This window comes from Megalops cyprinoides, chromosome 11, assembly GCF_013368585.1.
Source record: "Megalops cyprinoides isolate fMegCyp1 chromosome 11, fMegCyp1.pri, whole genome shotgun sequence".
In the NCBI taxonomy this organism is placed as follows: domain Eukaryota; kingdom Metazoa; phylum Chordata; class Actinopteri; order Elopiformes; family Megalopidae; genus Megalops; species Megalops cyprinoides.
The window spans coordinates 23,590,306-23,602,947 of NC_050593.1; the positions used below are offsets into that span (position 1 = coordinate 23,590,306).

Here is a 12,642-nt window from a genome sequence, read left to right on the forward strand (position 1 = left end):
TATTCATCACAGAAGGCTTATGGTCTTCTTGTTCATTGTAATGTTAGATATGCAATGTGACATGTAAGTAATGGACAGAATTATTTTAAGACTACATGATTTTTGTCATTTGCTGTTGTAAAAGGCTTACCATGGTGCAGGTTGTCAAGGAAACCACCATCAATTCCCCGAATGAAAATATTCTAAAAGGAATTAGATTAGGATGATATAAAAACATCTTTGTTTATCAGATGTGACCCTTTCATTTGATGAGAAGCAGATGCATGCAGGGTATAATGACTTCAAAAAAAGAACAAAAAGTGAAAACTGTTACAAGTGTCTCTGCCTGGATGCTCAGGCTTGTAAAAATGTTGTGTTTTATACTTGCTTGCTGTTGGTTGAATCTCAGAGTGAGCAAATGTGAAATGACAACATCAAATTCATATTATATCATCTTATAAATAACATTTATTTAAAAATTTCTAAGCTCAGTCTAGTTCAGTCTTTTTTCATGTCTTGTTTCATGTCTGGTCAATCTGTGTTTTGCTTTAGGGAAAATGACAATGGATAACTCAACCCCAACCAGATAATATCTAGGTCCAGCTTTTCAAGGTGCAACTCATAGGGCTTAAATGGCTATTTGCACAAACCCAAAATGGCCATTAAATACTTGAAAGATAAGCACTAAATTTATTCATTTATGTGGAGAATTCTTCTCAAGGTGGTTGTCTACACTGAATATTATACAGAATACTAAACATTCTGCCTCACCTTAGTTACACACTTTATATTCAGAGTGGCCATACTGCGGCCAACTGCAGAGGGATAGGAAGCTACTTTGAAGAAGCCTAAATAGGAAATTTCATAAAAGTAGTAACATTTTTTTGGTAAAAATATCCTAGGATCTCTAACTCCCACAGTGAGTAAGAAAGTCAGTTTCATATACCTGACAGTACATATCACCCTACAATGTCCCCTACAATCACAGAATTTGAGCATTAGATACAGGAGATGACACATTATGCCAGTAGAACGGCACTACTTCTGGAAGCAAACTGGCTTTTCTTGAAAGTTTCTCAACCAGTCACTTACTAGGCCAAGGCTTACCTTCTGATATTTTACAGAAGGCTGGAGAATACTTATGTGGACGGACTGAATACACTCCTTTCATTGTGCGCTCACAGGCTTGGAGGTAAACGATTCAAAGTGACAAATGGATGAAATCAGATCAAATTCAATGAAATGCTTCCATTAAAAGCAGCAGAGAAATCAGCACCCATCTTGGATGCTATGGATGAAAATACTATGAACTATGAGAGCAACAGAGCAGATGTTGAGCAGCTGAGGGTCATTTACATTGTTGTCTGTGATCTACATTTTTGATGATTTGTTCAGGAGCATATTCTGCTGTTGCGACATGCACTTTCTTAAAATTTACATTCATGAGGCTCTTCATTTGATGTTCCTCTTCTCAGCAACATGTCTTGGAACTCTCCATCCAAGGACCAGCCCACTGTGAAAAAGACTGAAATTGCAGGGCATACATGCATGACATACAAATAAATATTAAATCAAAATTTGTACAAAGGGTTTTAGAAATAGATCATGACTGAGCCCAAACATAACATTGCACAAATGCAAGATGCACAAATACAAACTAAAAATGTTAATCAAACCTTCAACAAAGACCTTCAAAACATCTTGGCTATAGACACTAACTCCTGTCACCTTTGACATTGTGATTTTCTTAAGTTAAATTATATCAATGCATATCATGGTTGCTGCACAAATAATGGCAGAGGAACTAATTAGAGAATACAGCAGAATCTGTTAAAAGATCATGCCTCTCTTATGGAGGCACCTGTTGTGACACGGTCTTATAGGCAGTGAAGACAGGCTTAAAAAGCCTGTTGACAAATGATACACCAACAATTAAAAGGAATTAAAGATCCATTTTCTATCACATGCATTAGTTATTGCATATTATTTACTGCTCTTTGATGTCTTTTCTAAATCAGCTCCAGTACCCTTAAATACCAATAACACTGAACAACGTGTGTAGAAAAATTTCATGGAAATTAACATGATTATAAGTCTATTCAATAAAACAAAAGATATGTATACGTGATGTTAGTGAATCACGAATGTTTTCTTCTGAGAGAATAAATAAAATATTCAAAATAACTGGCAGGTCCATTGTTGTGCTCATCTTTCTAAAACAGCATAAGTCACTCCCAGGAGACTGCTCTTATGTGGCCTTTTTTACTGTATTCCGTGCAATGGTTTCACCTATATTTATTATCTTACAGTTTATTGTCAGATCATTACTGTGGATATTGGTACTAATAGAAACATCTTGCATGTAAGACACAATGGACAGTGCTTCTCCAAAAACATCTTTTTAAATGGCTGGTGCTTCTGTGGGGCCGGAATTGCTTTTAAAATACAAAATTTGTGCTGCAAAAATAATTAGGCAACTAGAAATAATTAATGACATCTAGAAATAATTAATTTCTAGTTGTCAAAGAGAAGCTCGTAATGGGCCAGTTCCTTATAAAATAAAGTCGTTGGTCATAACGATACAGAAATCAAACACATTAAAGTCTTCTTTTTTTCTGTGCCAATTAGGCTACATTTTTTTTCGCCTTGTATAACTATTTCACATTAGGTTGGATCGCTTCCTTTATCATACAGCAGAGTCACATCGTTCCCTGCCATCACGGCTGCATATTCCAAGACAGATAAGTTCTGAATGTTGGTTGACAAATGTTAGCGAGAGTTACATTTTTGTTTCGTGCAGCAACTATCATTAATTTTAATGACTCAAAACTCAAAGTGTGTACGAAACTGAAAAAGTAACACCGGCTCAAATCTTTAGCGCAGTGTTAATGACAAAGAGCATTGTGGTTACACTGGGTCTGGGATTCTGCCCTGACTTGGCCATCACTGTAGTTGGCTAAATTGAGTTAAAACAGTCTTACAATTCCATGGCAATGTTGCCGAAGACTTTTACATTGAGCGTGAAGGTCAAAGCTGCTGTCGTTGTTTCATGAGGAGCAGTCCAGACAGAAACACATCGTTCTTCGCACATTGGCTTTTATACTGTAATAATTGGCTTCGATGCGTGTATATGTGGCAAATTAACTTAATATATTTGTCGTTATTTTAGTACATTGTTACTTTAAATTATTTAATGAGCGACGTATCTGACGCACAGTATAGCTGCTTGTGATTGGAGGAAAGGGGGCAACTCCCCAAGTTGAAAGGTAACCTTTCTGCTTCTCGCTGCAGCCCGGCAGCCATGGCGGCTTACAGAGTCACTCCAGCTCTGCGCAGAGTTTTGCACGCATTCAAGGTGAGAGGCTGTGCAAACCAACACCTGCAGTGTTGCGTCGTTCTGTCTGTGTTAGCAGCATGGCGAGAAACGAAACATTCCAGCAACAAATTCACACGCACCTCCCTCGCTGATTGCAGGTTGCAAACAATAAAAGGCAAAACCCAAGAAGTTGTTTTAAGTTCTGGTGGCATGCTTTTGAAACATGTGCCCATTTAACACGGAAAATAAGCATTGCTGGTTCCGTTGTAGTACAGTGTTTATCATGCGTTTATTTTAAATGTGTAAATTCTGCGATTTAGGCCAGGCATTCTTTGTCAATGTCAAATAGTGGCCAGTTAGTCATCCAGCTAGCTGGTTGGCTAACTGTCATGAAGCTAGAAATTTTGATTAGATACTGCTGGTGAGCTGGCAGTGAAATGCGACTTGCTAGTTGACTGATAAGCATGCAGTACAATGGAACGATTAATTGAATTTGGCTTTCCTTTTCTGAGTTTAGTTTCTAATCATACAGCAAATTTATCTACTTTAACCTGACATTCCAAAGTGAGCCAGACTACATGGTTCTACTTTTCGGAATATAAGTAGCTATCGAGCTAGCTGTTCAGTAGATCGATGTATAGCAAGCAATAACTTTATCGGACTATGTTTATCGATGCTTTGAGTTTCGATAAACCTGTTCAGGTAAAATAGTTAGCTAGCTAGGTAGTTTACAGTTCGATAATAACTGACCCAGTGGTTGCACAGGTTAAACCTCCAGCTAGCCCAGTTCCACACATCTGATGGGTGCATAGAAATAGGCAGGACAGTATGGCAGGGCATCAAGTTAGCTGCTTATGTTAGGGTTTTATTATCACGCAACAGTCAGTTTAAATATTTATAATTCATTGTATATTGAGTTTATTGTGTTGTTTGTACTCTCACCTGGTGCAACTGCCACACACACAAACATACACAAGCCTGGCATTTGGATTATACCTTCTACAAACATACACTGCGGACTGTTTATGTGGAAGTCTTGGTCCCGTTTACCTTCCTGTGCTACAGATCTTAATGTCTTTAATGTTCCAGAACTGTTGTTCTCACAGAGATGAATGTTTTTCTGTGAAGGGGTGGAGGGAGGTCACTTCCCTTTCAGGACAAAAGTGACACACAACACCCTCTGTAACCTCCAAAGTAACTCTCCTGTTCCTATGTGGGAGCCTGGAATGGTATTATTTCTCAGGTGGAAAAGAATTGTGAAGCAAAGGACGGAGGACTTGTTTGGACAAGAATCGTATTTAATGTTGATTGACTTGGTGTCGTCCAGACCAGTGCAATATGCCAAAGTGGCTGTGTGTTTGGATTGGAGACCAACAGGTGCTTGCTCCTGTGTGCTAGGTTTGCCATCTTTCATTGGTAGATCCAGATAATTAACTCAGTGTTTTTTTAGCTCTTATGAAGTGGTAATTCCTCTCTCTCTGTATTTCAGCATGTTACATACAGGTCAAGATGTTGTGTCATTGCATCCCATGCCCAATACTCAACCGTGTATGATTCCAGTGAAAAGGTAGGTGTGATGTTTTATTTTGAGAATCAAGTTGTCAGAATCACAAAGAGAACTTTTCATGGCAAGTTTTCCCTGAAGGTTTGGAAGCTTTTTCAAGCAAGTTGCTTATGTTTTGTGGAAATCTTGCATGTGTAGTGCACTTGTTGCATGAATTTTAGTGTTGAAACAAATATGGCTCTAAGATTATTTTTTGAGCTTAAGTTTTCTAACCCTCTCTAACCCATTCAGTTGGAGTGTTCATTCAGCTGGTATTGTTTAAGTAACTCATGCAGTTATACTGTAAGGTTCAGTTGCATATTGAAATGATTGGAAAAGCTGACTGATAGTTTATCATTAGATATGCAGAACAGCAAAGTCTCCGTTAAGTCTTCAAGAGCACTGAGATTGGGTCTATGAGGAACTATAACACATACACATACACATACACACACACACACACACACACGGGATGGATGGTTGCATAGGTATAAATTCAAATGTAGGGGGTGGGGGGCAAATGGTTGATTGTTTGGAATCGAAGCTGAGGATTCTAAAGTCTCAGCCACTGGAAAAGAGGAGGGAATCCATGATGTATCCCCAAAAGTATTGAGAATGCCTATGAGAATCCCTATGAATAAAAAATGCAGCTTTTTGTACATCATGCCTCCATTTTTTCCCTCCAATTTTCTTAGCAATTACATGCATATACCTTGTTTTACCTGAAATTCTGAAGTACTTAATGTCAAAATATTTTATTTATAAATTGTAAACAAAACAAAAATATTGCAGAAAACGAGATCTGCACACACTTCGAACTAGGTAATGAAGTTCTAGGCTACTTAAATGAACCAGGATGCTTTAATTACTGGAGAAGATGGCTGTCTTATAAGAGAGGTTATAGCAGGGGTGATAGTGCAGATGATGTTGAGTTACTCGGTTAGCACACGTTTTTTTCCAATGGATGACTACATGAAGACTTAAGGGTATATTTGTTGTCTGACTGTTACGGGATACCGAAAAGACCGTGCAGAGGCCATCCAAGCATACACTGGAAAGTGCACCCGGAATACTGAAATGCACCAGTTAGCTCATTGTAATCATAGCACAGATCTTTGGTCAGGATCATGAGATAGGCAGGAACAATGTTTATTGGCTGTGTGATTGTACCTCTGGTAGTGGAGTCGAGTTGAGTGTACAGGTGTCAATCTCCTGACATGTATGTGTACTAAGCCCCTGGGTTTTCATTTTAAAAATGAGAACAACAGTAGGAAAATAATTTGGCGAGTCTAATGAGGTGAGTGCGCCCCTCAGCTCCTTAGCTCCTTGGCCTTCGTAAAAATGCGGCCTTCCTTGGCTTTAAAGGAAATCATCACTTGTCCAACCCCTATAAACAAGATGTTACATCTCAGATGCTTTGATCTTCAAACAAACAGACTCTGCCTCCAGGAACAGCATGCTAAAGATGTTCCAGGGGTTTTATGTGAGCTTAGGGATGCAAGGGGAACAATCCTTGCATATGGTGTGGCCCCTCAGTTTTACTCCACTGCTGAAAACAATGCTTCTCTTGGTTTAACTGCTGTCGCTGTTTTTTTCTGCTTTTTAATGACTTTGGGTCTTTATTATGGAGGAAATGCAGTTTGTGAATTTGTATGGGATGTGGTCTCTGCAGTCAGGCAGACCTGGGGAAGGTGTGCAACAGGCATTGTTTGTTCATTGTTTGTTCTTCTGTTTATCTTTTGCAGACCTTCGACAAAATTCTCATTGCCAACAGAGGAGAAATTGCCTGCAGAGTAGGTGCCTCTCAAAACACTTATTCATAGAAATGATTTCTTTCAAGTGGTTTGCACAATTTACGAATTTACTTTTTTGACCATGCACAGGTGATGAAAACATGTAAGAAGATGGGCATCAAAACAGTTGCTGTTCACAGCGATGTGGATTCCAGTGCTGTAAGTTGTGGTTAATTTTTATTTGTCTGCTTCCACTTATATTTAATCATTTAGCAGATGCTCTTATCCAGCTTACAAAAGTGCACACACCGGTTCTCCCAAGAGCGGGCTCCCCCTCCATGGTCCTATCAAAGTAAGATGAAAACGCTGGTGTAACAATCATAGTCCTAGATTTAATCTAACTGTAATGCACTTTGTCCTTCACAGTGACAAACAAATTGGGGCAAGTGTTACGCTTTTTAATGTCTCAGAAAACATTTTTTACTACTTTCACCAATCTCAGAAGTCTAGGAGGAATGAAAAAAAGTAGGCCAACACTTCATGAAAAGTACAAAGCACAAATGCCATAATGGCTAAGCTGAATCTGGGCCTTGGGGTGCTTTATTTGCTTTAAAAAAAAAATCATCAGAAACATGTGCATGCTTCACGTTTATGTGTCTTGATGATTAAAAAATGTATTTCTTGTTCTTTGACTCCATTTGCTTGGATACCTTTCTGAAGACTATTCGACAACATTGCTCATTTCCACCAGGTTCATCAATATATCTCGTACCCCATGGGGTGCGGTTCAGATCCCTCTGTCAATGCTATCAGCTCAGAGGAAGTGAGATTCAGGCAGAGCCATCAGCGTTTGGGCTAGTGGGCTGGAAGCAGCTAATTTGATTGACTTGGAACACCAGGTCTCCTGAGCCGGCAGCTCGGAATCCCCTGACAGCAGCTGCAGCTCATGGTCAGTGAGCTCGTCAATGGGCGGTCAGTTAGCACCAGCCACACGTAGACAGTACCGGGAACGTAGGCTGGTCATGGCCAAAGTGATGGTTATTGGAGTGAATGTGTCCTGCTCGTTCACAGTTGTGCCTGGGTTCACAAGTGCAGTTGTCTGATATCTATTTGTTTTTTTTTCCTTAAGCAGAATATACCCCTGGAAACTGTAATCAGAAGCATGTGAATGGGGGCAGATACAATTGAATGTCATGTACACAGATTTTCTCACGGTTTGTCAGCTGGTCATCTTTGACTAACTTTGTCTTGATAAGGCCCTGGTTCCTTTGTAAATCCTTTGGCATGTGGCATTTAATTTTTTTGTCATTTGTTTTTGCTGCAAATTGTTTAAGTGTCTAGCCTGAGTGATGTCCAAGTGACCTACAGCAGTAGAAGTTTGGATCCCTTATAGCTGGTGCAGTGCTGGCTTTCTAAGCCAAAAGAGCTGGTGATGATCAAACAGTTCCCTTGAAAAGAATGTACAGAGATAACAAAGTTATCAGTTAGCATCATGTAGTTTGCGATAATATGCTACTTGTAACAGGATTTTCAAATAGTTGTTGTGTTTGTATTCATTTCATATAAAATTAGGAGGAAGCAACAGCTGAACTGTGAATATATGACTGTCATTACTGTTTCACCAATGTAATGCGTTTTGTGCATTTGCACAGTCAGAATGGCTAATTAACTACCATACTGTCCCTCACACACTCACTCGCACACCCACGACATGCAGGTGGAGACATTTGTATGCTGTTTTCCTGTCGCCTTGCCTATATGGCTAGAGATGACATAGGTATTATTCGCTATTTAGTATTTGCTTACAAGGTTGCTGAGGTGCCAGTGCTGTCTTTCCAGCTGCAGTCTTTTTGTTCTGTCACAGTTGCTTGGTGACAAGTGTTGCAGAAGTGTACAGCACATTCCTGGCCTAAAGGCGGTCAGTCCAGGGGCACTTGATCCCATCAGTTATCCTCGAAGGGTGAAACTGAAATTGTGGGTTAAAGACCATTAAACATTAAGTACTACCTTGTTAATATGTGGTTTGATTGTGAAAGACACACGTTGACTTCTCTTGTGTTTGTCAGGGATAAAAAGGTACTTTAGCGAACGCATTTTTATTCAGATAGATGCATGAACGTTTTCATCAGTGTCAAGAATATCTATAATATATAAGTGATAATCTATAAGTGGATAAGTGTAAAAAAAAGTCAAAATGTCCAAGTGGCTCCTTAAGAATGAAAATGACTACATAAGTTGTGTGTGAATGGGCAAGGATTAACCTCTTTGATGCATTTATTCTATACACAAGCTTGTGCCAGACTGAGGTGGCAGCTCTATGGAACCATTTCCCTTGTTCACCGAAATGTTCACTGACTATGCCAGTGATCAACATTTCAGGAAAAAAATCTAGAAAAATTTGGTTAAGGTTGCCTCAGTAACCATAATTTTTTTTGTTGTTTGACGTTGCCCCATCACGTTGTGCTCCTGCCCTCAGGATAGACTAATACGTTTGAGCAGCACCTTGCATGAGAGTGTGCAGATGATTGACAATTAGCTGATACGAATCATCGTTTACTGAGACATTACCGTGCTCACCCATTGATAATTTCTCTCACATTGCCGGGAAAGGTGACAGGAACGGATGTGACTTAGTGTTACCAAAGTAATTTGTGTTTGTTGGTTTCCAGCTGAAAAAGTTGGGAGCTAATGATGAGCTAAATAAAGGTGGAATGCACTGAAGGGGAGTGTTGTAAGCAGCTCTGTGCTAGGCTAATGAATCCTTACAAACAAAACTCTCTGCCTCTCATTTCACTGCCCTTCCAGCGCAATGTCGCTATCCTCACGGTCCTCTCACCAACACTCCGCCTCACCTCTCGTAAACATGTAGCATTTCTCAACTAGGCTGTGGAGTGTGTTTTATTTTGAACAGGTGCTAATTAGCCTACCCTTTTCTTTGCATGAACCCAGTACTTTAATTGTCAGTGTCATGGACGTCAAGGCAGACTGATGCGAGTGTGCGATGTTTGTGATTCCTTTTCCAAGGCAGAAACGTGAATGTTGACTTCAGAACAAAAGACAACCTCTGCCCCTGTACCCAAAAAAAAGCAACCTTAAAGAATGACACCTTGTTTGTCATGTCTCCGGAACACGTTGCCCTTAAAGCAGCGTATGTGAAAGTAAACAGCGCCTCGTTGGAGAGGAAAGGAGCACGTTTACTTCCCAGCTTGGCTTTCATGTGCGGGAAGCAGAGAGAGCGAGGTCCCTGGTGGATGCCCTCCCTGACTGAGGCTCCTCAGTTTCCCCGTCCTTCCAACTCTCAACAAATAAATCAGAAGCACTGTTGACAGCCTTTTACAATGAGACAGGAGGATGGGGAATTGCATGAAAGGATTAATATTCATGACGGATATATTGTCATAACCTGAAAATCCGTTTGGGTGGGGGGTGTGTTTGAAATCTGCCGTGTTACAGCAGGTTACAGCTGTGTTTGACGTAGGGGTGTAGAGTGCCCCATTTTTTCTGTATTCAGTGAAAGATGGTGCATGAAATAAGAAAAAAATGGAGTCACAGAGGCACTAATTTTCTGGGCTGAGCAGGAGGAAATGATGGCAGAAGCCAGGTGGAGGGGTGAGATGTGAGTTGTCTTGCTACAGCTGTGTTTTGAGGAGAAGAACACAAAGGCTACCAAAAATCCATCCACATTCAATGTGCTCGTCAGGGAACCCGTATTTAATTGAGGGGCCTGCAGCAGAGTGGTGTGAGGCTAAGGGGAATTATTAGGCATTAACCATGCCCCTTCTGGGAATGGAGTCCTAATCAAGAGGCTGGTGAGCTAACTCGGGGGCTGATGAGAATTATGACGATTATGGCATGTTAGCACATGTCTGCAGGACAAGTGGACAGGCGATGAGTTAATCAAGGGCTGGTTTAAGTGGCACCCATGCTGATTTCTAACTACCCTCACACTTGGTGTTGGTCTCCTCCGCTAACGTCCTCTCATTAAGGTCAGGCTGGTTTTTAATGGCTTGTGTATATATTGTTTTTTTGTTTCTTTGAATAATTCATCTGCTTTTAAGATCGGCCCACCACAAGGCTTCGATCACGAGCCTGCAGCTGATCCACCCAGCGCTGTTTTTCCAATTTCACTGTAGGTCATATTCTGAATCAGGTTTTTTTTTTATTGAGACTTATCTGTGAAATTCTAGCTGTAACTTGGCGTGTCGGTTTGTGAACCTGCTCTGAGCAGGTCAACCACTTTATTTGAAAGCTTAGTTTGAAGAGAGTTCCATTTCTCAAGAAAGTCCCAAACCCCAAACCCGCCATTCCCATGATTTGGTCCATGCACGTGACAAGGGCTCTGTCACCTCACATGATCCCGTTCCTCTCCAAGAAACGGAAATGGAAGCCAGAGGCATCTCATCCATCCTCAGTGATGCAATGTTAGTGTCACACCCCCCATCTGGAGGCCTTCACCAAGACAGTGAACTTGACTCGGCTAAACTCAACTTTAAACCACCACAGATAACCTTTTACTTCTGCACACTTTTCCACAGGTGACCCTTTCGTGATAAATGGGCCCGCTGACACATGTGCATCATGACTTTACAAACAAAAACATAGCAAAAACTCGAAGGACGCCCCAGTCCCATTCACATGGTCCCATTCACACATTAGAGGTACTTTATAAGCCTGTCCAGAGGTGACAGAAGAGGACTAGGCTGTGCCAGTTGGCCAGTGTCATTCCTGAATTTCAGTGTGGCTGCTAGGGAGGGAGTGGGAGTTCTAGAGATGATGTCTAAAGCATTCTGCCACATGTGGTGGTTTTCACCTGTTCCGATGAGTTCTGTTCAGGCCTCTTTTCTTAACTCTCACACCCTAATATACATATAAAATTTACATCATGATGATTGGTGTTCTCGTCTGGGTTTCAAACCCACAGCTTGATAGAAAGGCAAATTCACATCTCTAGGAAAGTGATATTCAGTTACCAGTGGCCAGAAACAGCCAGCCTGATTTTAAAAAGAATGTTTTCAGAAGTCCTCATGGGCACAGATTGATAGGCTGCAAAGGACAGGCTGGAGGTTGGATGAGGTAATGCAGTAGTGTACATGCATGAAGCAGAAAGCAAAGTATTTACCCCCCTTCCCCCCTTGTCACTAATAAAGCCACCTTCCCTGCTGACGGAAAATTGTCAGTTTACCTCAAACTACAGGGGGGATCGCAATCAGTCCTTTAAAAAGCACTGACAGGTTAGCCTGCTGAGCTCACGGGTCTCCTGGGAAAGTACTGCTCCACAGTGTAATATGCAAGGCTTCTGTTCACCAGCAAGGGATTTGCTACGTAATAGAATTGTTACCAGCCAGTTCAGTTTAACCTTTACAGACCTAGTGAAAGACACACATGCTTAAAACCACTTTTTTTATACCTCTGCCCTCTTTTGGCATTGCCTAAGAGAACGTACAAAACATGCACCTCCATTGGCACTGCACTGGTGAAATCGTGTAATTTTTTTAAAAAAGAGGTGGAAAATGCCAGTCTGGGTTATGCTCTAATGGAAATATGTTGGCTGCATAAAGAGGGAAACCTATCTTTTGTATGAGCAATGGAATTGCTGGGATAAAATTGTGCCTTTAACAGTGTAGTAAATGCTGTACACCGCTACTGCTGTATCTGAGTCCAACTTTTTTCTGTTCATATATGAATTAGTGCACAATCTTTTGCATCTTTTGAGCTCTGAATCAGTCTGGCAGCATTTACCACCAAGTTTAATTGCTCCTCTTCTCTGATATCTGAATGTGTATTGTGTGTGCTAAAAGTCTGTAAACAGCTTGGTTAATCTATGTTCTGAAAGGGACCATTGCACACTCAAAGCACAGACCATAGCGTTAAATTACTTGTTACGGCTTTAAGCAAATTTTGTCATTCTAATCTCATTAAAAGTCATCTAGGTTGCTATCTGGGGAAGTAGAATCCAACATTTTGGGAATGTTTTTGGTTGAACACCCTAGGTATTAATACATCTTCCTTGTAAAAGATTGAAGTGGTATGTGTGTGATACTTTTAAATTAACACTTTCTGGAGTGTTAATT

At 40.6% G+C, this 12,642-nt stretch overlaps 1 protein-coding gene across 1 annotated transcript in view; it reads left to right on the plus strand.

Moving 5' to 3' along the window:
- The first annotated feature begins 3,026 nt into the window (after positions 1-3,026).
- Positions 3,027-12,642, plus strand: part of pcca (propionyl-CoA carboxylase subunit alpha) — a 123,533-nt gene continuing 113,917 nt past the window's right edge. Inside the window, exons 1-5 of the mRNA XM_036541260.1 lie at positions 3,027-3,083; positions 3,271-3,334; positions 4,785-4,862; positions 6,584-6,631; positions 6,722-6,790. Coding sequence (XP_036397153.1) covers positions 3,281-3,334; positions 4,785-4,862; positions 6,584-6,631; positions 6,722-6,790 — 249 coding nt within the window. The 5' untranslated portion in view covers positions 3,027-3,083; positions 3,271-3,280. The remainder of the gene's footprint in view (positions 3,084-3,270; positions 3,335-4,784; positions 4,863-6,583; positions 6,632-6,721; positions 6,791-12,642) is intronic.